We start from the raw sequence: 25,899 nt of genomic DNA on the forward strand, positions 1-25,899 counted from the left end.
TTAGACATTATTTTCAATTAATAAAGAATTTGGTAAAATTTTGGGCAAAAACAACAACAACAAAAAAACAACATGTGGCCAAAAATCAAACAAACAAACAAACAAAAAGTTAACCTTAAACTACTTTTTTTTTTTTTTTACAACTTTTAAAAAATGTTATTAAGACATTTTTGATTAATAAAATAATAATCTAATTAAACTGAATCATTAAATTTCTGAAAAAAAAAAAAAAAAAAAACCTGAAAAATGGAATGGAAACATCACTAAAACAGAATTGACACAAACAGATCCATGTTTACAAAGAAAGTACTTTATTTGCTCAGAGGAGCAAGAATTCACTTAACATACATCTGGAATTCTCACGTCGCTCTTCATGTGAATTTATAAAATATTCTCAAGTCGAAGCCACAAGACGTGACGTCTGAATAAAAACCTGACTGACTCCAGGATAAAACTGAACAAAACGATGCAGGCACTAGTACAGAATCACTCCCCGCCGCCGGAGAATGAGGAAGGCCACTCTCTCTCTCCTTTAAGAGTTTACATTTTTGCAATACATAAACAAGAATAATTCATATAATCATCTTTTAGCTGTAAAAGACGATGTTAGTACTAACGAAGAAAAGAAAACGATCTCTAGAGATAAACTCAGTACTGTGTTTCCTTTCAATTTGGATCGAAAACATCTACGACAAACCACTAATGTGGGTTTTGCAAAATTTGGGCACAGTGATTATTCACCAACATTTCTGTGTGTTCGATGCAAAATTGGCATTTCTAAACGACAAATTTTTTCCGAGCTCTCCCGTAATAAAAAATTGCAACAGAAATATGAAACACAATTTGTTCCTGGCGTACTTCAGCACTAGTTTTGCCATTTATCTAACATTTAAAATCAACATAGATAATAACAAAAACAAGTAAACACAAACAATTAACACAACTTTATAAAAGAAGTAAAAAACAACAACTCCGGGTCGTCTCGTGAAGACCCACGCCATCTATTTTTCTCTACTTTGTGTAGAAATATTGACAAGAAGTGGCAGCAAATTCGTTGAGTTGATCAAATGCACAACTTCAGCAATGAATCGCTAATAAATCCCATTATCTGTTAACTACATACTAGTCAGATGTTGTATTGTAGAACAGAAATCTGTTCTAAAGAAACCAAATTGACGTCACATCCAAAGCAAATTGATAGACGGACTCAGAAACGTGGTAATACATGGCTGAAATGCTCAGACTCAGTCAAACGTGTGCATAAAGAGACGTTTCCGAGCGGTTTTCTCATACGCGTGGTTCGGTTTACGGCGATAGACAATGAGTTACTCGTAAAAGAGACACAAAAAAAGAGAGAAATATTATCCAGCCTTTTCCAATACTTAAGAAATCCACAATGAAAAACACAAGCTCTGGTACTTTGGTGAATGATGGCAGATATTATAGAGTGAATCCCACAAAAACACATATTTCACCTCAAAAAAAACAAGTAAATAAATTAACCAAAAAAACTAAAATGAATAAATAAAGCCTACTTTTAGGATCATTATGACTTTTGCATTAGTTTTGTTTTTTGTAATTCTTATACATTAAGTGTAATACAGTAAAAACACTGTAATACAATTTAAATTAAATCAGAATAAAGGACACAAAAAACACTTACTGATGAATATTTTACATTCAATTTTTTTTGCATTATAATAATTCAATTTTGAAGCAAATGTGTTGGTCAGAATGTCAGAACGAAAAATCCTAATGTTCTGTAAAACAGGCTTAATTTTTCTTAAAAAATATTTTTTCAGTTTCTTTTGGATGATGGCAAATACTGAAGTGAAAAATAAAAACAAGTTCAGATATTTCACCCCCCTCAAAATAAAATTACAAAATAAAATAAAATAAAATAAAATAAATGAAAAACATATTTTGCCATCAGAAAATAATTTACATTATTTTATATATATATATATATTTTTTTTTTTTGCATTAATTAAATTTTAGATTATGGGTTGTCATAAATGTCAGAATGAAAAATCCTAATGTTTTGTAAAACAGGCTTCTTTGTCCTTTAAAAAAAAAAAATAAATAAAATAAAAACTATATTTTATGTTAAGAAAAAAAAGCCTATTTTTAAGATCATTATGACTTTTGCATTATTTTTCCTTAACTTAATGTGTCCAAGTGTTTTATTTTTAAGCATTTATTTTTTGCAATTTTTAGATCCTTTTATATTTTTTTTAAATGTAACACAGTAGAAATACTCTAATACAATGATTTAAATATAAATCAGCATAAAGGACACAGAAAATAAACACTTACTGATGAATAATTTACATTATTTTATTTTTTATTTTTTTGCATTATAATAAAATTTTAAATGATGGGTTGGTCATAAGTGTCAGAATGAAAAATCCTAATGTTCTTTAAAACAGGCTTCATTTTCCTTAAAATTCTTTCTAATTCTATTGGATGATGACCGATATTAGAGTGAAAAAAAAAAAAAAAAAAAAAAAAAAACAAAAAAAAAAAACATTCAGATATTTCACCCCCCTCAAAAATAAAATAAAATAAAATAAAATAAAATAAAATAAAATAAAATAAAATAAGTCAAAATAAAATAAAATAGCAACATTTTACCATAAGAAAATAAAGCCTATTTTTAGGATCATTATGACTTATGTTTTTATTTTTGTATTCATATATCTTTGTTATACAATAAAAAAAAATTTAATTCAATGATTTAAATTTAAATCAGCATAAAGGACATAAAGTAAACATTCAATTATGTATAATTAAAATTGTATTTTTTTTAACCTTACTTAACATTAAGCAAAATCTTAATGTTCCATAAAACAGGCTTAATTTTCCTTCTAAAAATAATTGTTTTTAGAGGTGAAATATGGGCGGTTTTGTGGGATTTGCTCATTAGTGGCGATCCCCAACCAGAACCATAAACATTGCGTATCAAAACTGAATATTTCTTTCTACATCATAAACACAAAACGGTACAAAAGAAAGTCAAACTCGAATACATGAACTACAAAAAAAGGAATCTGTTCCCGTAGCGGAGCTTGACCTTGCGCTGAATACAAAGGCTCGTGGGCTCGGTGTGTGTGTGTGTGTGTGTGTGTGTGTGTGTGTGTGTGTGTGTGCTATATAACAGCACACTGTAAATCCAACATCACACCATCAAACAGCAGGACGGTCCGGGCCCGCAGACGCTGTTTCTCACAGGTGATTTCCACCAATGGTCCATGATTGCGCGTGTTGGTGAGGACATACTGTGTTCGGAGCCGTACGAGCGGCTCGGGAAGTTACGGTGTGTATGAGAGTCTTCAACACATCTGTTTATAATATATAAATCACGAATGTGTGTATGTGTGTGGACTCTGGAACAAGAACGGGAAGATAAGGCCACGTCGACGGAGAGCTTCCTTACGTCAGGATCTGTCGACAAAAACACAGGAACAACATTAGAAAAACGGTCATCAGATACAGACAGAAACTTAAAGCTCTTCATGACAACCAGGCAAAAGAAAAGTTTGGTTTCACTTGAAGAAATTATGAGAAATATATTGCTAATGTAAGGTAGAATGTAAAGAAATAATAACATTATTAATAAACAACTTTAAGCAATATCTCAATTTTTCTCCCACGCTTTAAAAAAAGGCTTTAATTTTTGTTAATAAACTCTTGCTAAATTACATACGTTTCACAGTTTTAATGAATTAGACATGCCTTTTGATTAATAAAATCTAACTCAATCGTAAAAATGGAATTCAGAAAAAATAAAACAGAAAATTTGGGGCAAAAATGTTTAATGTTTGAAAAGTTTCATTATTTTAGTTAATTAGACATGATCTTTGATTAATAAAAATTAACAATTTTTGTTAAACGTTTATAAAATGTCATTTAAAATTCTTAAAAAAAAAAAACAAAAAAAAAAAAAAACATTGAATAGAATTTGGAAAGAAGTAAAATGGAAAATGGAGGAGAAAAAAAACAAAACAAAACAAAAAAAAAAAACAAGTATGCAAGTTTCACAAACTCAATTAATATTAAAATTTAACTTAACCAGTAAATGGAATTCAGAAAAAAAAGCAAACAAAAAAAGAAACAAAAATGTAATTTAAAATTCTAAAATAAATAAATAAATAAAATTTGGAAAAAAAGTAAAACGGAAAATCTGGAGAAACACATTTTATAGACCTTTCAAATTGGCCTAAATTTGTAATTTAATGTAATTAGTGTCATTTTACATTTAAGTTTCACAATTTCAAAAATGTAACTTAACCAGTAAATTGAATTCAGAACAACTGTAACTAAAAAAAATGGAACCCAAAAATAATTAAAACAGAAAAGAAATTTAATTTAAATTTCTAAAAAATAGAATTTGGAAAAAAGTAAAATGGAAATTGGAGGAGAAAACAAAAATTTACAGGCCCTTAAAATTCTTTTAAATTTGTAACTTTATGTAAGTAACGTAATTTTAGTATGCAAGTTTCACAATTTCAATTAATTTAACATAGGCAAATTTAATTTAACCAATAAAACGGAATCCAGAATAATTAAAACAGAAATAAAATTTAATTTAGAACTAAATAAAACAGAATTTTGGGAATAAAATATAGCTGATTTCATAGGACTCTGCTTAAAATAAGGTAAAAATCTCTGTGTTTGACTTACAGGGAACACATGAACTAATCAAATGTATACCTTTATTGCAATGCAACTCACTCTGGATAAAAATATCTGCCAAATGCATGAACATAACATGAATATTCAATTGCTTCATCATAATCACACGTGAAGCTCACCTGAGCGTTACATATGGCCGTGTCCGTCTCCACCCAGACCGGACAACATCTGCGGGTCTCCTGTGACCTTCTCCTCCTCTCTCCTCTTCAGACACGCCGCCTTCGGGTTCAGATTGCGCTCTGAATAAAACAGCAATCAAATCAGACATTAAAGTCTGTGAGTGTTTCCTGTCAGATTACAGTCTGATGAAGCAGCTCATAGACAAACAACACCGAAGGAACAAGAAGATCTTTAAACATTCATGATGGAAGAGCAGCTGGGAGGAAGAAAGCACAACGTGATTTACTTGAGTTCAAAATGATGTACAATAACTACAAAATTAAAAAAAAAATATTTAGAATTTACCAGGAAAACATTTCGTTGTCATGAAATGCCAGAAATCGTAATAGTTAATTAACAAAAACAATAGTATTTGAGTGTTGAATAGCATTGCTTCACAACAGTAATAGGAACGCTTTTTATTTTTGGGTGAAATATGTTTTTTGAGAGATTAATCCTAATGCGTTTAGTTGATCTTGTCATATCTCAAATCGTAACTTTAAAACTGAGGATTGCTAAGAATGTTGTTCATATGAGCAAATGTCACTACTTGTGTAAATCACATTTAAACAAGGCAGAATGTGCTTGGAAAGATGCAAAAGGTCAGCAGACACACACAGGTTAGCAGCAGCGGGAGTCAAAGCAAGGAAAGAGATGCACGGCTCTCAGCAGCAGCAGCAAAGTGTGTCTGGTGTTTCTCGGCAGGACGGTGGCGGATCAGAGGGGTTCGTCCTACCTCGCACCTGTCTCTCCAGGCCCAGGATGACCTGCACGGCCTGCTGGAGGATGATGAGTTTAGTCTGAGCCTTGTCGCTCTTCAGGTGCAGCTGACACATGCGGCCGAGCTCCCTGAAGGCTTCGTTAATGTCCCGCACGCGCACCCGCTCCCGAGCGTTATTGGCCATGCGCCGCTCGCGCTCACGCTGCTCCTTCTCCTCCACCGTCAGACACTCCTCCGACACGCTGCTGCCAGGGGCGACCAGGCGCTCGTTAGTCAACTCGTTGAAGTCATTTAGCCTCTCGTTTAGTACATTCTACACCTAAATGAGCTGTTTCAGCTTCATTAAGTCCAAAAGAACCTTAATACTGAACTACTAAGAACTACTGAAGAAGCTGTTAATTGCAGTTCATTCATTCTACATGGTTCTTTTGTGAATCTACATTTTATAAATTATTGACATATACATTTATATATATAAAAATTCAGTTTAATTTTATATATGTAATTATATAAATTTCATACAAAACTGTCCATTTTAAATATAACTAGTGTATTATTATTTTTGTTCAGCATTAAATAAACAAATTTATAAAAATATTTTTTATATTATAAATATATTATCTATTAGTATTTTTATAACTATATATATTATACAATTAGAATTGCCATTTTAATTAAATAAGTCTTATATATAAAAATTGCAACATTTTATATACGAAACTATTAATATAATTATTTGTATAAAAATGTTATATATTTAATAACATTATATAAATGACAGTTTTGTAAATAATTAAAATTAAACGCATAAATGTTATACATGTATCAATGTTAAATTTTATAAAATGTTATATATTTGAAAAAAAAGTTACAATACAATCAAATATATATTTACTCAATCATATATATGCATTATAACTGAATATATAAATAAATTAAAAAAAAAATAAAAATAATAATATATATATATATATATATATATATATATATATATATATATATATATATATATATATATATATATATATTTATATATTTATATATTTATATAAAGAAAATGACCACAATTTTAAAATGGCCTAAAAATTCCCTGCAGAACTCGTGTCATTACACATGTTTTACATGTTGAACATTAAAGAGATATTTAAGAGGATTTCAAAAGCAAAAACAAATGCTGCATTTTACATTCCAGACCAACGGGAAGTGGCCTGAACAGATTAAACCAATTAAAACGGCACTGATTCCAGTTAAACGAGGGTTGCAGAGAGGGATCCGGTGGCTGCGCGGAGAAGAGAGCGGGATACAACCGATCTGGAGCATCTTTCTTTAATTGTGACCGGACACGCAATTTCAAACAAAACAACCGTTCGCTACGCAATACAGCGTCAGTGGCTTTCAGGAGGCCTGTGGGATCTGCCGCGGAGCGAAAGAGCGCAAGACGAGAGGACAGCAAGATGAGAGAGATGCACCGTCTGCCAAGAACCGAACAGAAACACACACTGCCACTGAGAGAGCCAGACAGAAGACAGGATGAGGTGAATGCGACTGTCTCATCGTAAACGCATCCCGCTGCTGAGATGCATTTATGCAGCATGAGACTAAAAACCACTGCGGCCATCTGCAAAGAAAAGGGCTGAAGAACAGATGGAGAGATGGTAAAAAGAAAAACAACCTGGCAAACAGAGGGTTAAACATGGCATGCAAGCATTAATCAGACTGTTACAATCCGAAGCGAGTAAAACGTTAAGGAGGAAACACAAAAGAACGAGTCCGTCTCTTCTAATCTGCGGGGTTAAAGCCTGCGGAAAAAGCGTTTTCACAGTGGATCGGAGGGATTACGCACATGCAACAGTCAAACTGGGGGGAAAAGAAACTATAAGATGTATGAAGACAGATTTAAAGGACTGAACAATTGGGCAAAGACAAACAGAAGCATCTAAATGATCTCCACTGCGGAAATCAGGATGATTGCATGCATTACGCATACACGGCTGCATTCACGCTAGTCTTGGAGGAATAATCAAAATGCCATCATTTACTCAATCCTCATATGTCACGAGTTTATTCTGTTGAAATTAATTGGGCACGGATGCTGTCAACTCCAAAAACGACAAAAAAAGCAAAGCGTCATGATAGTAGTCCATACAACTAGTGCACTATATTTCAAGTCTTATGAAATTATATTGTATCATCATGTTTTGTAAGTGACTGACATTTTGCCTTTGCAAAATTGAACTAAAAACTAATTAAAACTGATTGTTTCTTATTTGATTGTTCACAGTTGTTTCTTTGGTGTTGTGGAGTGAATAAAATGTGAGTGTGAATAAAACTACAGCAGACAAGATGGTTATCAAACAACAACTTCAATTTGGCTACTTTCATGAGGCTTTTTTGTGTTGACAGTCATTGTACATTTACTCTCACATCCTTCAAAACTTTTCCTAAGTTTACATTTATTCTTTTAACTATTCAACTAGCTTTAATCGGAGTCTGTTAGTTGCATGAATCTTGCAAGCAGGTGAGATGAACAGAAAACAGCAAGGGATGAGCGCTAAACATGAAATGACAGATAGAAACACATGCACAATTATAGAAAATGCAGACAGTCCCACAATCACCCTAAACAGACACCTGTGTGGGCTTGAGGAAGGAGGTTCGTGCAATACACTACATAATACATCACAAAGATTTTTTTTTTTTTTTTTTTTGAGTATAATACAAGCTGGTAGCCAGGGTGTTGACTGGTTGTTTCTAGGGCATATTTTAAGGCAAGACAACACATGTGAATTTTAAGCAACAAATATTATCATACTTCTCCAGTGGATTGGTTATGTTAAGAATTGGTAACATTTTTGCATTACAACATTTCTGAATGATATTGGTTAAATACACAAATGAGGCATTATCTAATTAAAGATGCACTATTTTGCACAGATTTTCCTCAACACTGGACAAAGCCAGGATCAAAATCTTGTTATATTTTATCGACATATTAGAGTTAAAGATTTTTACAGAGGGGATTTGGAATTTCTCTTTTTATCACTCCATAAATCAAAAAATACTGTTAACAGACAGAAAAAAATACAATGTTTTTAGGAATAAAATGTTACAAAAATCATTGTGAATGATATTTGAAGGAATCCCTCAGCAAAATCCTTCAGAATATAGAGAGGAATAAAACCCTAAGTTTTGGTTAATGTCAGTGTTACTGAAGTGGAGAAAAAACTTCTAGTTTTTAAAGATATGCATTTTCACCATGTTTTTAGGAACAAAATGTTACATAAATCATTGTGAATGATATATGAATAAACCCCTCAGTAAAATCCTTTAGAATATAGAGAGGAATAAAACCCTAAGTTTTGGTGTATGTAACTGTTACTGAAGTGGAGAAAAAACATCTCTAGTTTTTAAAGATGTGCATTTTCGCTATGTTTTTAGGAATAAAATGTTACATAAATCATTGTGAGTGATACATGAACAAACCCCTCAGTAAAATCCTTCAAAATATAGAAAGGAATAAAACAGCTAAGTTTTGGTGTACGCAAGTATTACTGAAGTGGAGGGAAAACTTGTTTTTTTTTTTTTTAAAAGATATTAATTTTCGCAATACTTTTAGGAATAAAATGCTACATAAATCATTGTGAATGATATATGAACAAACCACTCAGTACAATTCTTTAGAATACAGAGAGGAATAAAACCCTAAGTTTTGGTTAATGTCAGTGTTACTGAAGTGGAGAAAAGTTTTTAAAAGATATGCATTTTCACCATGTTTTTAAGAATATAATGCTACATATATCATCGTGAACGATATATGAACAAACCCCTCAGTAAAACTCTTTAGAATATAGAGAGGAATAAAACACTAAGTTTTGGTGTACGTAAGTGTTACTGAAGTGGAGAAAAGTTTTTAAAAGATATGCATTTTCACCATGTTTTTAGAAATAAAATGTAACATAAATCATAAATCAATGTGAACGACATATGAACAAATCTACAGATGCAAATAGATAAAAGTTCAATAAAATAAACACTTAAATATGTATTTCAGATGTTTTCTTTCCACTAGTCTGAAACCTGTTATGAAAAGCTAAATGGCCGAAAATCTTTGATAAAAGTTAATTTTTGCTTGTAGTGTCTTGCCTTAAAATATTTGAACTTGTATTGAACCTAGCTGCATATGCATTTATCCATCATGCATTTAATATCTCTAATCAATAATTCTGTCCTCCTCCCCTCGTGACCCATTCAGGTGTCCCGACCACAGACGGACCTCCGCGGTGTCTGAGATCTCGTGCCTGAGCACTGATCGGAGGTCAGCCGCACACACTGACCTCGCACTTGCTGCTCCAGGTTGAGAATAACGTTTACGGCCTGGTGCAGGATGAGCAGTTTGGTCTGAGGTTTCTCATTGCTCAGGTGCAGCTGGCACATGCGGCCCAGCTCTTTGAAGGCCTCGTTGATGTCGCGTACGCGCAAACGCTCGCGGGCGTTATTGGCCACACGCCGCTCTTTCTCCCGCTCCGCCTTCACCTCAATCGGCAAGTCCTCGTCATCGACTTCATCATCTTGACTTCATGGGTCAGAGGAACAAAGGGGTGAGAGGGGTTACAGGCAAAACACTCAGGGCAAACTGACAGGGAACGACGTGTACCTCACGTCAATATTTTAAAATAGACCGATCACAAGCTGCTGGACGTGGGAACATTAAGTATATTGAGTGTTTATTGGTGCAACTTAACTGGCAGGCAAAAAGTTTGGAATAATTAGGACTTTAGATGTTTTAAAAGTCTCTTCTGCTCACTAAGGCTGCATTATTGGAATGATTTCTGAAGGATCATGTGACGCTAAAAACTGAAGTAATGCAACAGCACAGCTATCAATCACATTTTACAAAATATTTACATAAAAAAACTTTTTAAATTGTAATAATATTTCACTGTTTTTACTGTATTTTTAAAAATTATTCTAAACTCTTGACCAGTACTGTATATTAATTTCCCCTGGGATTAAATTAAGGTTTGTGGGGCGGCAGGTACCTCGATCGTGTGCGGCTTTTCCCGTCTTTCTTCTCATCGTCAGATTTATCTGCAATAGAGAGGTTCTCATCATCTTCTTTATCTTCCCGCTTTATGTCTGAGTTGGAGACGTGAGAGGAACGTGGCAGAGAAAGACCTGACAGACAAAAACAGGATGAGATAAGCAACAGAAAATGCTGATCACACTGAAAAACTATCATGTAATTCTTTAAAGATGATGAGTTTGATTTCCGGATGTTAAAATTAGACTCATAAGCGTTGTGCATCTATGCATTTGGCAGATGTTTTTATCCAAAGCAACTTGCATTGCATTCACGGTGTACATTTTTATCAGTTCATGCAATCCCTGGGAATCAAACCTGTAAATTTAGCATTTCAAGCACATTGTTTGAAATACACAAATGCTTAAGTTGTGTCTAAAAAGCATGCATGATACAAAAACATTTTGCATGCTTGTCTGCTGAAAATACCTGCACAAATCACATAATTTATGAATCTCAATCAATCTAATCTCATGAAATGAGCATAATTCAAAGAGCAGCACTAACTGGTAAAGGTGTCGGACTGTGAAGTGGGCGGGGCCTGATGAGGGGCGTGGTGTCCCTGCAGCAGAGCACTGGCCTGTGGTAAACCTGCGGCATCATCACTGTGATTTGACATCTAGAGGAAAGAGCAGGAGACATTTAATACATGCTTAGTGTATACTAGATAGTGAACATCTGCAGTCTCACTCCACAAGCTGCTCAGTCACCAGCATTTCACCATTTAATTCAAGAAATCTATCATCAGATACACAAAGAGACTCAAAGCTCTTTACTACAACCCACCAAAATAAAAGTGTGGTTTAATGAATTACTATTGTACAGTGTACTTCTCAAAGTGAAAAAATAAATAAATAAATAGCGTTATGCATGTATGCATTGGCAGATGTTTTTATCCAAAGCAACTTGCATTGCATTAATGGTGTACATATTATCAGTTAAATGCAATCCCAGGGAATCGAAACTTTAAACTTAGCATGTCTAGCACATTGTTTGAGATACAGAAATGCTTAATAAGTCATGGCTGAAAAGCATGCATGATACAAAAACATTCTGCATGCTTGTCTGCTAAAAATACCTGCACAAAGCACATCATTTATGAATCTCAATCAATCTAATCTCATGAAATGAGCATAATTCAAAGAGATAAATAAAAATAAAATAAATAAATAAAACAGAATATCTGAAAAATAAAATAATTTGCAGAAAAATAAATAAATATAAAACTGCTTTTATAGGTCCCTAAAAGTGTATTTTTTGTAAAAATTCTAATAAATTGTTGGTAAATTATATACACGTTTAAGTATAAATCTGGGAAAAAAATTAATATTTCATAGGGCCTTTAGCAGGCAGCTCACTAGGGTTGGAAACAGAGCCACGTTCACACTCACCAGGCCTGGCAGACGGCTGGCGAGCCCGAAGGCCTGACTGAGGGAGCCCAGAGCCGCTGCACCAGCTGGATGTCCGCTCAGCAAACTGTGCATGTCTGCGCCCACCGCATGATTCCTCAACACATGCAGAGCTTCACCCAGACGATCATCCAGCTTATTCTGCAAAAAATGTTAATTATCACACATATTAAAATCTTTAGTCTAATATGTGTTCATAAGGCCCTCAATATCATTTACAGCAATGCAATCTGCTTAGATCACACCAGTGAGTTTTACGTACCCCCGCCTGTAGTCCGGGCTCAAAACCAGGCGACGGCCCGGCCTGAGAGGAGCCTTTGGGCCACTGAGATGCAGAAGCTGTAAACACAAACACAGACGTCAATACAGCCTGGTGTGTGGAGGCATCATAGCAACCAGAGCTGCCAGTATCACAAAGCAGATGGCGCTACAGAGCCATTTACAAAGTCAAGAATCTTCAGAAAACCCACCAGCAACATTTGAAGGAGAACCCACAGGGGTGGACGGGCTCGAGGAGAAGCTGTTGCCATTATTGTCAGAGGGATATATCTAAAAATGACAAGAGACAATATTAAGAAAAGGATGAGCTGAAAGAGATACATAATTGTTGTGTTTTTTTAAATGGAATTAATCAACCATTAACATTTCCACAATTCCAGAAATTATCTGTATGATCAACAGAGAAACTTGCATTTAATTTGTTTACAGTAATTTTTTATTATATACATAAAATATACATATATATTTATATTCTATAATAAATGAACCTGAATGCTCCATATATAACATAACATAACATAACATAACATAACATAACATAACATAACATAACATAACATAACATAACATAACATAACATAACATAACATAACATAACATGGTTAACATTGTGTGGAGTTGAGAAGCAATTAAAATAAAATTAAAATTAGTTTTATTTATTTGCTATTAATGGTTTGGACTAAAAATAAAGAAATACGAGAAAACATGTAAAAATAAATTTGCTTCCGTTTAAAAATGTTCTTAATAAAAATGACTTAAAATGAAAATACAACTAACTAAAATAAAATGTAAAAAAAAAAAAAAAAAAAAAAAAAAAAAAAAAAATTTATATTTATATTTATATATATATATATATATATATATATATATATATATATATATATATATATATATATATATATTATAATAATAATTTTAGATAGTTGCAACATTTCTAACCTTTTAGATGAAATTTTACATTTAAACATTTTCCAAAAAAAGGAAGAAAAAATAAAATAAAATAAATAAATAAAAATATCACCAAAAATTAATTACTAAAATGAGTAAATATTTAACTAAAATTAAAATAAATAAATAATAATAATAAAAAAAAAAAAAAAAAAATAATAATAATAATAAAAAAAAAAACACCTACAATAGCTTATTAAGGAGCAAATGTGCATAATCTAATTAACGCAATTATTTACATTTATTTAATTTATTTACAAAATTTCAAATTAAGTAAATTCCTCTTCCTATCATTCTAATTCAACATTATTAATTCTTAAAAAATAAGGGTCAATTCTTAAATTCTGAATTTTCAACAATCTTTATTGTTAACCAGTCAATAATTTGCCAATCTGAGGTTGGCATTTGATGATTAATAAATTTTCCCCCAAACTCCATGCAGTTCCCAAATAAGTTTTGAATGAACATTAATACAATAAATTTTTTATTAAATCATATCTCAAAATGATCAGCCTCATCAACCACCGTTTAATCTACTACAGATAACTAACCGCTGAAAAATGGTCAACCACTAGTTTATCACAACATTAAATGACATTGTGGAATCCCAAACTCACCGAAGCAAGAGCTTTCCCGATTTCAGCGCCGGAGCTGCCTGCGTTTCCAGCTCTGCTGACTGTGAACAGAGAAAGAAGCTCATGTTTACAGGTGCAAGTTACTCAGACGCCCTGAAATGAGAGCGCTGCTCTCTGGTTTGTGGTTACGTCAGGGTGGAGAGTCTTACCCATAATGCCATCGGTGCTGCTGATGGGCGGCGTGTGGTTGGGAACGCCGTATCCAGCGGAGGCCGGGTGGAAGCTGGCGGGTAAGCTGACCTCGCTCCCGTGCAGAGGGTAGTTCTGTGGTGACAGGGGCAAAGGCTGCCGCTTCTGCGGGCGAAACACAGACATGCAATTATTCACGAGCACGTGGCAAACATGTTACGGTATCTATCATCCAGCTCCGCTGCGGCCAAAAAGTAATTGAGACGCTGAAAGAGAGCAGGTTCAACATAAGGAATGCTCGATTGCTTTTCCACATGAAGGTCTGCGGTAATTAAATGCATTTTTTCTGTGGTCTCTGGCTCATCAGAAAGGAAAAAAAAATATCTAGATGAGGTCATCAGGACCTATTTTTTAACCAAACATTTCTGAGATCATGAGCGACCGTCTGACCTCCAACCATGTGTGCATGCATGCATATTTTATATTTATATATACACACACACACGTACATTTAGCCACTTATACATGAAAATGTATACATTTTTATATATTTAGAATTTATTTTCAACATAAAAATTATATTAAAATGCAATTTACAAATATTTATAGATTTAAATATTTTATTATAAATAATTTTGACACGTCAATGGTGAGTCACCTGAAAAGTGTTAAATGTGACAAAACTAAATTTAGCCATTTTTATATTTAAACATACAAAATCTAAAATCTATAATTTATATTAAAACTATAAATTATAAATATTTATATATTATTTTTATAACTAAATAACTAAGACCAAGAAGCTACCATAAGTGACAATATTATAATTTTAGCCATTTATATATTTAAATATAAAAAATGATATAGTTAAATAAATATTGCAATTATATATTTAAATATTTTATATATTTATAATTTGCATTTAAAAAAAAAAATGATATATTTAAATACAAATTCTAAAAATGTATATTTATTGTATTTTTTCCCCAAAATAAATAACTGTGAAACGCATCAATGGCAAGCAACATGAGAGATACCATAACCAACAATATTATAAATTTTGCAATTATTTAAATATATTTTTAATTTATTTCTATTTGCATTTAAACAAAAAATATATTTAAATACAAATTGTAAATATTTATATTTATTTGTATATAACTAAATAACTAATACTCAGAAGAGTTACCGTAAGTGACAATACTATAAATTTAGCCATTTACATTTTTAAATATATACATAAATATTTTTTAATAATAAGACTGAGAAGAGTTCTCATAAATTCATAATTTTTATTTAAATATAAAAAAATGATATAGTTAAATAAATTCTGGGATGGTCTGATTATTGCGAAAGTTTTTTTGTTTTGTTTGTTTATTTCACAGAATTAAAATCACTGAATTTTTAAAGGTGTTCAGTGTATTAATCTTAAACTTCAAGTGACAACCGAAGGATTTCGTTAATCATAGTCCTTTGTGACATTTAATAAACGAAGCACCAAAAATGTACGACAATTTGTACGACAATTAATCATCATAATCGGCAAAGCTCTAAAACAGTCAATAAATCATCATAATTGTAATCATTTCTTACGCAATTAATCATCAGCCGAATTTCACAATCTTGAAAGTCCTAGATATAATACGTAAAGAACTCTGAATACATTAGAAACGGACGTTGGGCTCACCTGTGTGTTTATGGAGGGGAACGGGGCCGGCTGACCGATGTGAGGAGAGTTACTCATGACAGGAGAATAACCAGACTGTCCCCAATGATCCGGAATCCCATCTGAGAAACCAAAACAACACGAGACATCAAAACATGTAATCTAAAATACATCGCCTGGAGGAATTACTATATTGCATGCAAGTCAATATTGAAGTATTTGCTCTAATATGAACTGAAACAATCTGGATCAAATATGCATGATAGCAAAGTCTATTCTGAATGTCTACTGCCAAAATAGGGTGAACATGTAATGTAAAAGTCACAATTACTGATGCAAATAAAGTGATAATTCATTGCAATCAAATATTGCCAAAATAACTCAAATACTCTTGACATCACTTAGACACAGTGTTTCAGACAGAAACCACTTATTGTCTGTGCACATACCCGACCAAAAGGAGCCTGGATAAAGGTTTCCAGCTTTGGATCCGGGGTATCCGGTGCCGTCCTGGTTATAGTCCTCACCGGTGGAACCGGGATAAGCCTGCCAGACACAAGAAACCAAAGCAAGCATTTTAGGTCATGGGAATGCGATGCCGAGCCCACGAACGTCATGTGATCGTCCAGAAGACGCGGTTCTGCTTTAGCCGCGGTATGTGTGCATGTGCAATAAATTAGGAAACATTCATCAGAAAACGAACCCTGACTCAAGGGAAAGTCCAAAATAACGGCACACCGACGACCACAACATACAGCAGACAGGAGGAACCGCAAGTAATGACAAATATAACTTTGACATTTCAATAGCTAGTCACCATAAATTTATCCATTTACATATTTTTATATATTTACATATTTGAAATTTAAAAGTTTTATAAATATTTAAAATGCATTTAAAATTTATTTATAACTAATTATAATATTTCTATATTTAAATATTTTTTCCCAGTCAGGAAAGTATTTTATATAATTTAATTAAATACCTTTTTGTCTATATGCTATTTAATTTCCATATGATATTTTATATATGGTGACTGAAATGTTACTATATATATATAAGCAAGTTCAATGCATATATATGTATTAAATTTCATACAACATATGTTACCATTTTATTTTTTATTGCATTTAATAAATATTACAAAAAAATTGGTAAATGCAAATTACCATTTTTTTATATATAGTTACATTTATTTTATTTAACATTTATTTTTAATAAATGACTAAATAATGAATAAATGACTATATATATAAATTTATTAGAAAAATTACATGTAATATATATATATATATATATATATATATATATATATATATATATATATATATATATATATATATATATATGTATATATTTATGTATGCAACTTTACCAATATAAACAACAAAATGATGCATTTTTGCACCTAATATATATAATAAAAAATACATTTCATATATATATATATATATATATATATACACACACACACACACACTTTTTTTTTATGCATATAATTTTAGCAAAATAATTTACAAAATTAGGAATTGTTGCAACTGAGTGACAAAAAGAAATTAAGTCATTAGTCCACTAGCATTTTGTTGCCTTCAACCTTTTTTTTTTTTTTTTTTTTTTTTTTTTTTTTTTTTTAAATAACAATAAAGTGTTCAATGTGAAGCACATCTGATTAAACAAAGCTTTCTTAAGACGACTAGTTCAGGCGATCCACCACAGAGCTGATTTTTTTCTAAACATCTTTAGTTTTCACACACAAAGGCATGACGTGAAAACACTGTATACTTTGTTATTCGCTAAAACAAAAGAAACAACAATGCACGCCTGTCTAGCCATGAAAGGGCGTTAATATAATGAACATGCGACCAAATTACAAGCCAATTAAACACAACAAAGGGGTCAAAAACAAGCGACGCTCCAGCGATCTGATGTCAATAATGGAGAAATACAAAGAAAAGAACCACGTGAAATGTGCGTAAATAAACGACACGAAACAGAAGACGAGAGAACGAAGGAGATGCATGAACACAAGAAAGAAATAAAGAGAGAGAGAGAGAGAGAGATGCATTCCCAATTACAGCGCCATCTGCCCATTCCTGGAGAGCGGCCAACACCACAGACAGCTGGAGACACGCGGAGAGAACGAGCAGGAAAAATGAAAGGAAAGAGAAATAGATGAGGACAGGGAGAGTAAAAATAGAGGTACTATGAGACAGCCATAGAGACAATAAGACCAATGTTAAGAACTGGGAATTGCATTCAGTTCACACATGTAAATACTGATTAAACTCATGAGGTTACGTGATGAGACTGGTCAGAGACGTCCACATCAAATTAATTCACAAAAGCAATTTTATACACACAGACCGCATATTAAAATGAAATGAAACAGCATCCGTTTTCTGACCTGTACTAGTTATTATATAATAAAATTTAGTATGAATACTGTCTTTTATATATCTTAAATAATAAAAACATTTTGCAGGCAAATGAGTAAAACCTAGTGCTTTGAAGGATAGTTGCAAAGATTAATAAAGATACAAAATAACAATTTATTAGTATTCTGTCATTCTTTAATAGAGTCTTTTGACGTCATTAATAATTATGGTTCTAAATATCCTGCCTATCTAAAATTTGCAACTAAATACATAAAATAATTTTTTTTTAAGCCTTAGTTTGAAGCACTAAATGGTGTGAAAGAAAATGAGGGTGAAGTCCAGGGTTATTATTAGTTAACTAAAACCAAAACCATAAAAAAAAACAAAAAAAAAAAAAAACATTTAACTTGACATAAAATACTTAAGTAAAATAAGTTAAAAAAAAAAAAAAAAAAAAAAATATATAATATGTATATATATATATATATATATATATATATATATATATATATATATATATAAATAAAATTATTTTAATTTGCTTTAGCTTAAAGCTCTAAAAAAATAAATAAATAAATAAACCTGAAATTTACAAAAAAAATAATCTGTATAATATAAATAAATATTACATGCATATCACAAAATTAAAGGAGAAGTCCACTTCCAGAACAACAGTTTACATAATTTACTCACCCCCTTGTCATCCAAGATGTTCATGTCTTTCTTTCTTCAGTCGTAAAGAAATTATGGTTTTTGAGGAAAACATTTCAGCATTTTTCTCCATATAATGGACTTCATTGGTGCCCGATTTTGAACTTCCAAAATGTAGTTTAAATGCAGCTTCAAAGGCTCTAAACGATCCCAGCCGAGGAAGAAGGGTCTTATCTAGCGAAACGATCGGTTATTTGTTTGTTTGTTGGTTTTTTTTATTTTTTTTTTTGAAAATAAAAATTTGTACACTTTTTAAGCACAAAAGCTGGTGTAGCACAGGCTCTGGGATGCACGTTCTTGATTGATTCTTTCATTTTGAACGAATCTTTAATGTGACTCGGGAAGAACGAGTCGTCTCGGGGAGTGATTCGTTCAGACGCGCATGCGCAACATCCTATTCGGTTCTGTACTGGAATTAGTTCACCTGTTTTGAGTCTTCAGGTTTTTGGGGTCGTTTATTCATCTTATGGGGCTGTCACGTGATGAACAAACAACTCAAACCCAAAAACTTGTCAGATAAGAGGTGAGGTGAGCTAATCATAGACTAAAGACCCAGGTAAACAATGACTGAACCTTTTCTGTTTCTTATAGCATTATAGTTTTGTCTTGTTTGTGGTGTGATCAACGTTTGTGTAAGCAGTAGATGTGTTAGGGAAGTAATACGTAACATTTTAATTATATTTTGCTAAAACGAATGAAATGACTCAAAAAGATTTGTTAATTTTGCTGAACGAGACTCAAAGGTCCGAGTCCCAAAAATGATCCGAACTTCCTGTCACTACTATGAATCACGTCTAAGTTCATCATCTGTGTAGAGTATGGCGAAAAACTCCATCTTATTTTCTCCTACAACTTCAGAATCGTTGTAGCTTTTTGTTTGTGAACAGTGTTTGACTTACTTGCACTTTCTTAGTCTTTGCGTGTTTGCTTTGTAAACACTGGGTCTGTAGTTCCGCGTGACCTTTTGACCTGATTCAATAGTACGTAGCGCCATAGTCATGCATCCCAGAGCCTGTGCTAAATGAACTTTTGAACCTTTGAAGCTGCATTTAAACTACATTTTGGAAGTTCAAAATCGGGGCACCAATAAAGTCCATTATATGGAGAAAAATCCTGAAATGTTTTCCTCAAAAACCAGAATTTTGTCACAACTGAAAACAGGAAAGACATGAACATGTTGGATGACAAGGCGGTGAATTAATTATTTGTGAACTGTTGTTCTGGAAGTGGACTTCTCCTTTAATTAAATTGACAAAAATTACCGTTGATTACAATATAATTTCAATATATTGGTTACAACAGTTTAACAAACAACCAACATACAAAAATATGCATTAATCACACTAATGACATCTGTAATAATTATATAGCATTCATTAATTTATAAATAATGTATCTGTTCCTTTCTTGTTTTGCTGATTTTTGACTAAATGATTGGTTTCATGTTATGGATTCACGTTAATCTGTTTTTGTTTGTTTGTTTCTTTGTCTGCTGTCATGTTTATCTGTTTTTGATATTGTAAAGCAACCTTGAGTTTGCAGAAAGGTGCTTATAAAATAAACTTCATTATTTTTCATTATATATCATTATTTTTATTAATGTAATATGTAATAATATGTAATTGGCTATTTAAGATGATCAGTTGTGTCCAACGGACCGATTAAATCGATAGCTCGCTTAAAAAGAAAACTGTCTCATCATTTATTCATTATCATGTTGTGCCAAACCTGAATGACTTTCTTTCTTCCATGGAACATAAACAAGGTTATTCTGTATAATTTCCAGGTTGCTCTTGGCTCAGCACACCCAAACTCAACACACCCAGTAAAAATATAAACGTCTTAATAAATAAATAAATAAATACTTGTATATAAATCAAATTAATATGAAATGAAATATGAATAAAAAATGAAAACCTCTATTTTTTTAACCTCTTATTTATTTTTTAACAAACTTTCATATTATGTGTCACCATTTTATTTTTTACTGTATTTTATAAATATTAAAAAAGGTAACAAATATAAAAGTTACCATTTTTACTATATAAAATGAAAATGGTAACATTATATTTTATTTAATCTTTATTTTCAATAAATCGCAAGTTCAATTTGTTTAAATATTGCAGTCTACATTTGCCGTTTTTTAATATTTTGTAATTTATTTTCATAAATATGTCAAATATAATATTCATATAATCATATAATATCTATTGTGTGCACATACAATATACAATATAATTACTTTATTTTACACAAAATAAGTTGCATTGGGTATAAAAAAAAGCATTAATGAGAGAAAAAAAATATATATACATTTTATTATTACATTAAAAAATCCCAATAAATAAAATGAGATGTTGTTATAAACGTGTTTTAATTTCTTTAACTCCAGAACAAATATGATACAGCAATGAAAAATAAATATATAAAACTAACTAATTATGGTAGCTTTTAGTATAAACAATTAAAAAAAATGGCAAACAAAAACCATTTAAAGCAAAACTAAAACTACGGGTGTGTGGAAAATGCGATTAAAAATGAACTGTGCTTAACATTAATTTTATTATACAAGTCATTTTGATGTAAGTGTGGCAGCATGTTTAAGGATGTTAAAAAAACTAGTTTCATTCTGACTTTTTTTCTCTCAACAATGCAATTTTGACCCATGTGACTAATTTTCCACAACGCAGTACTATTTAGGAATATTCTGAAACCATATTCACTACATTCAACCACAAAAAACAGCAAATATACATTGTGAAATTCAGACACTAAAAGGAAATTCTCATGTGCTCACCCTTACGTACACATGCACACTGCATGGTTTTCTTTCTCTGTACATTTATGTTAGATTTAATAATTACTATTATTTTAAATCATATTGCATTGGTAAAAACGGTTGAAACACAGCCTATGAAGACTCAAGTATTAAAAACCCAATTTATGGTTACTGGAAGTGGTTTAGGTGGCAGTAATACATTAAATCGTATTTATCGTCTTACATTTCACTCTGCATTGAAAATGAGAAGGAATGAATGGGCTTAGCAGCCCTGCTTCAAACAGGAAAAGGCACAGGAAGTAGAACATGCACCGTTGCCCACGGCAACCCTCCAAGGCCTCGTGGGAATTAGTAGATGAGCGCTTTGTCCATGCAGAGATTTGCAAGGGAGGGTGTTTTGAATGCATGCGCATGCGAGCATGAATGCACGCCTGTACACACAGCAAACGCACCCAGAAACGCTAAAGAGAATTTATGCACGCTATAGGGAGCTCATGTAGTATGTGACATGAGCCATACAGGAAGTGTGTGTGTGTGTATGTGTGCGTTTTGGGTCAGACTGACAGCACGTGGCACGATAATCTTGGCTCAGACACTAATGAGGGCACGTCAACACTCACCGAAGACACGGACGACGGCAGGCCAGAAGGAACCTTCCGGATCTTCTTGGGCAGTGGATCTGAAACCAAAACATTATTAGCATGCCGTCCAGACCGTAAAACCTCCCACAGGCTGAGTTACACATAAGGTGATCAGTTGAAATGATTGACGAGCTCATGCAAACGAAGACACATCATGCTTTTTAAAAACCACACACATTTTCATGAGTGACGCTGTGTCATCACTGCATGAGCCCACAAAACCATGATGCATGAAGGGAAATATCACTAAATAAACCCTTGAAACCATAAAACGCAGTGCTGATCACTAGAACTGCATGTTATATTGAGATATAATTGATATTAAGATATATTAGTGCACATGGTGCAATTAAATTAAACAAATGTATGCGCTAGTGAGAAACCCTGCATTTACAGACATTTAAGTTCATGATGCAATGTTTCAGTATCTCAGAACGGCTTGGTTCATTCATTGTGAAACGAGCCATTTAAGACTGAAAGAGCACTGCAATTCACTCTGAAACCTGCGAAGCATTTGTTTCTTTGTCAGAATAAAAACTCGATGATCTACCATTTGAAAATGAATAAATTAAGTAAACATCAGTATTTTAATTTTAGAATAAGATATTTTTGCATTTTAAAGTTTTATTTTTTGTTTTATTTTAGCCACTTGAAGTACTGAAAATTATAGAGTAAAAATCAATTTTTCAGGTTTTTTATTTTTATTTCTATGCAGAGGCACACAAACACAAACTCAGCCCACTCACTCCACAATGATTCAGTCGTTACACATACATATATTCTAGTCATTAGGTGAACAAATCTGCATATTTTATATTACAATATATAAAAACAGAACAAGAGTTTATTTTGTGATAAGCAGCCAACTGTACATTTATTTATTAAGCATTATTTATTAGACACCTTCCTGTCTAAGAGGACTGTTCTTGGTTACAAAGAACTGAAAACGTGTGGCTACACAATTATATAATGACATAAATATCGCTATCAACCAACCAATCACAAGCTGACATATCAGTCAAACCCAAAGCCGTGAAGTTGAAATGCTCATATCTCAATATCTCACCTATGCTGGAGTCAGCGACCCTCCGGCGGTGAGGACTGTAGAACTGAGAAGGGACTTTCATTCCCGGAGGGGAAAGGCCGTCGTTAATATCAGCGGGCAAGAGCTGCTGCTAAACACAAATAACAGAGAGTTCAGTGATAACGCACGGGAGGACAACACTAAAAACTGATCACACGACTTAAAAACAGTTCATTACCTGTGCAACGGGGTATCCTCTTTCAGATTTCCCTGCAAAATACACCAGAAACTTTTAAATTCAGACAATATTACACTTGGATTACCATGGCTAAGGCCTACAGACAATCTGAAATTAATTTGTTTCGTTTACATTTTTGTGCCACTCAGAAATCTGGAAATGCCTTCAACATGTCAACATGAACAAGCATTTGCAACCTGTTTAACCTCCGTAATGTGGCTCAAATCTGAGCGAAACATGATGCTTGATGAAAAAAAAAAAAAAAAAAAAAAAAAAAAAATATATATATATATATATATATATATATATATATATATATATATATATATATATATATATATATATATATATATATATATATATATAAATAAAAACAACACAAACACACATATAAATTAAATTACATAAAAAAAAAATTAATGTAAAAAAACTAGCTAGGCGCAAGGGCAACATTCTCATATTTTTGTTGTTTTAGTTTAACCTGAGTGCTAAAATAATTAAAACAAAATTACATAAAAGTGACACCAGAAAAACAGAAAAATAAAGACTATACAGACGTGTAAAAATAATACAATAAAATAAATAGTAATTAAAAAAAAAAAAAACAATATAAAAAAAGTTACAAAAAAACAACAAAAGTGCCAAATCTTCACCTAAAATTAAAAATATTAATAAAATACATTAAAATAAAACAGTAAAAAAAAAAAAATTATTAGCATGTAAATTATACTGAAATACTATTACTTATTTAAATTTATAAATTTTATGATATATACTTTTTTTTGCAAAACAGATAATTTAACAATTTTTGATAATCATGTTTTTTCATTGTGCATTCCAATAATCTCAATTAAAATTTTGATTAAGTAAAAAATAACTAAAAAATACTAACAGAAAAATTATAATAAAACATGATTTTGAACATTTTTTAAAATATAACATAACAAAAATAATAGATAAAAATAAAAGCTAGATGTGTAAACACAAAAACAGTAATTAATAAATAGTAATAATAATAATAATAATAATAATAATAATAATGATAATAAAAGTGACAAAAACCCAACAAAAGTGTCAAATCTTAACCTAAAATTACTAAATATTATTAATATACATTAAAATAAAATATTAAATAACTAAAAAAATACAGCTAATAACACAAAAACATGATAATTAAAAACACGATTTTTGTACATTTTTAAAAATTATCTGTTTTTGCAAATAAACTCTTCATATTTTATTTTATATTTTATTTTACTTAACACTTTATAATACTAAGACTCCACCAACACTAATGAAACTTAATGTAAAGTGTTACCATTGAGATACTTTTATAATTTTAGTTAATATTTTGTTTTGTTTTAATATACACATATGGCGGTATAACTGAGGTACTAGTAAACGAACATAACATTAAATATGAACGAGCGTGTTGGGTCGTGATTTATTCATTGACTGATAATGTTGGGCTGAGGGTTGCTGGACTCCATCTGTCTGCGTGTGACCTCGACTGGCTGAGGTGCGCCCGTTCATGGCTTTAAGACTGGGCACAAACTACAAATCGGCCCATTATAAATGCCTAAGTGGTAATTAGTTCAAAAGCAACCCCCACCCTGCTTTAAAGCCCAGAGAGGGCCGGTTAGGCACGTGGATTAACCCCCCTCCACGTCTCGTGAGGGAAATCCCAGCATGACCTAAACCTGCTCAGGACAGCAGGCAACGCATGGGTTTGTGCACTCATATGTGGTTAAACTTCAGAGAATGAGCTGCAGCGGAAATGAGGTCAGACTGATGCAGTCACTAAAAAACAAAAATACACCTCACCCTTGAAAATATGATCTATGACCTCCTAATAGTCTAAATTAAATACGCTGGTATCAAAATTCATGTAGATGAGTGTAGGTTTGCATTAACTTACCGTCAATATCTAAGTTGTACATGCCATCATGTTCAGCGTAGTGAGGACCGTCTCCATACAGCTAACACACAAAAAACACACAATAATACATTACAAAAATCATAATCAGCAGCACAGAGAATGCAAAATTTAAGTAATTATATCCTGAAATGTGCACAGTGACTATTCAGAATATAAAAATTCCTCTCCAATCCATTCATAACGTTGACTGCAAGTAAAATGTAAAATTATATTTTAATTACATATTTAATATAATTTTATGCACATTTAAAAATATAAATATTTTATACATACATGTGTGTGTGTGTGTGTATGTGTGTATTTACTTTATTTAATTTAAATGTTATTGTAAATTATATTTGAATGTATATACATTTTAAAAATATACTTAAAATTATATTAAGTTTAATTAAATATGAATTTAATATATTATGTATATAATTTAATTTTATATATTTCTATTAAATTTATTTATAAAATTAAAATACATTT

At 31.8% G+C, this 25,899-nt stretch overlaps 1 protein-coding gene across 3 annotated transcripts in view; it reads right to left on the bottom strand.

Annotated features, from left to right (window-relative positions):
• Positions 1-288: 288 nt before the first annotated feature.
• Positions 289-25,899, bottom strand: part of tcf3a (transcription factor 3a) — a 42,290-nt gene continuing 16,679 nt past the window's right edge. The window contains exons 5-20 of one of the 3 annotated variants that reach the window (XM_051134182.1): positions 25,408-25,468; positions 23,490-23,521; positions 23,294-23,399; positions 22,207-22,265; positions 16,171-16,267; positions 15,743-15,843; positions 14,076-14,220; positions 13,909-13,967; positions 12,535-12,613; positions 12,327-12,403; positions 12,047-12,205; positions 11,163-11,274; positions 10,615-10,750; positions 9,910-10,148; positions 4,815-4,934; positions 289-3,444 (exon numbers count right to left, since the gene is read on the bottom strand). In XM_051134182.1, the coding sequence (XP_050990139.1) occupies positions 4,822-4,934; positions 9,910-10,148; positions 10,615-10,750; positions 11,163-11,274; positions 12,047-12,205; positions 12,327-12,403; positions 12,535-12,613; positions 13,909-13,967; positions 14,076-14,220; positions 15,743-15,843; positions 16,171-16,267; positions 22,207-22,265; positions 23,294-23,399; positions 23,490-23,521; positions 25,408-25,468 (1,575 nt within the window). In that variant the 3' untranslated portion in view covers positions 289-3,444; positions 4,815-4,821. Of the gene's footprint in view, positions 3,445-4,814; positions 4,935-5,590; positions 5,821-9,909; positions 10,149-10,614; positions 10,751-11,162; positions 11,275-12,046; positions 12,206-12,326; positions 12,404-12,534; positions 12,614-13,908; positions 13,968-14,075; positions 14,221-15,742; positions 15,844-16,170; positions 16,268-22,206; positions 22,266-23,293; positions 23,403-23,489; positions 23,522-25,407; positions 25,469-25,899 lie in introns of all 3 variants that reach the window. The other 2 variants (XM_051134190.1, XM_051134172.1) reach the window with 2 other exon arrangements.

The sequence above is a fragment of the Labeo rohita genome, chromosome 2 (assembly GCF_022985175.1).
Source record: "Labeo rohita strain BAU-BD-2019 chromosome 2, IGBB_LRoh.1.0, whole genome shotgun sequence".
Classification (NCBI taxonomy): domain Eukaryota; kingdom Metazoa; phylum Chordata; class Actinopteri; order Cypriniformes; family Cyprinidae; genus Labeo; species Labeo rohita.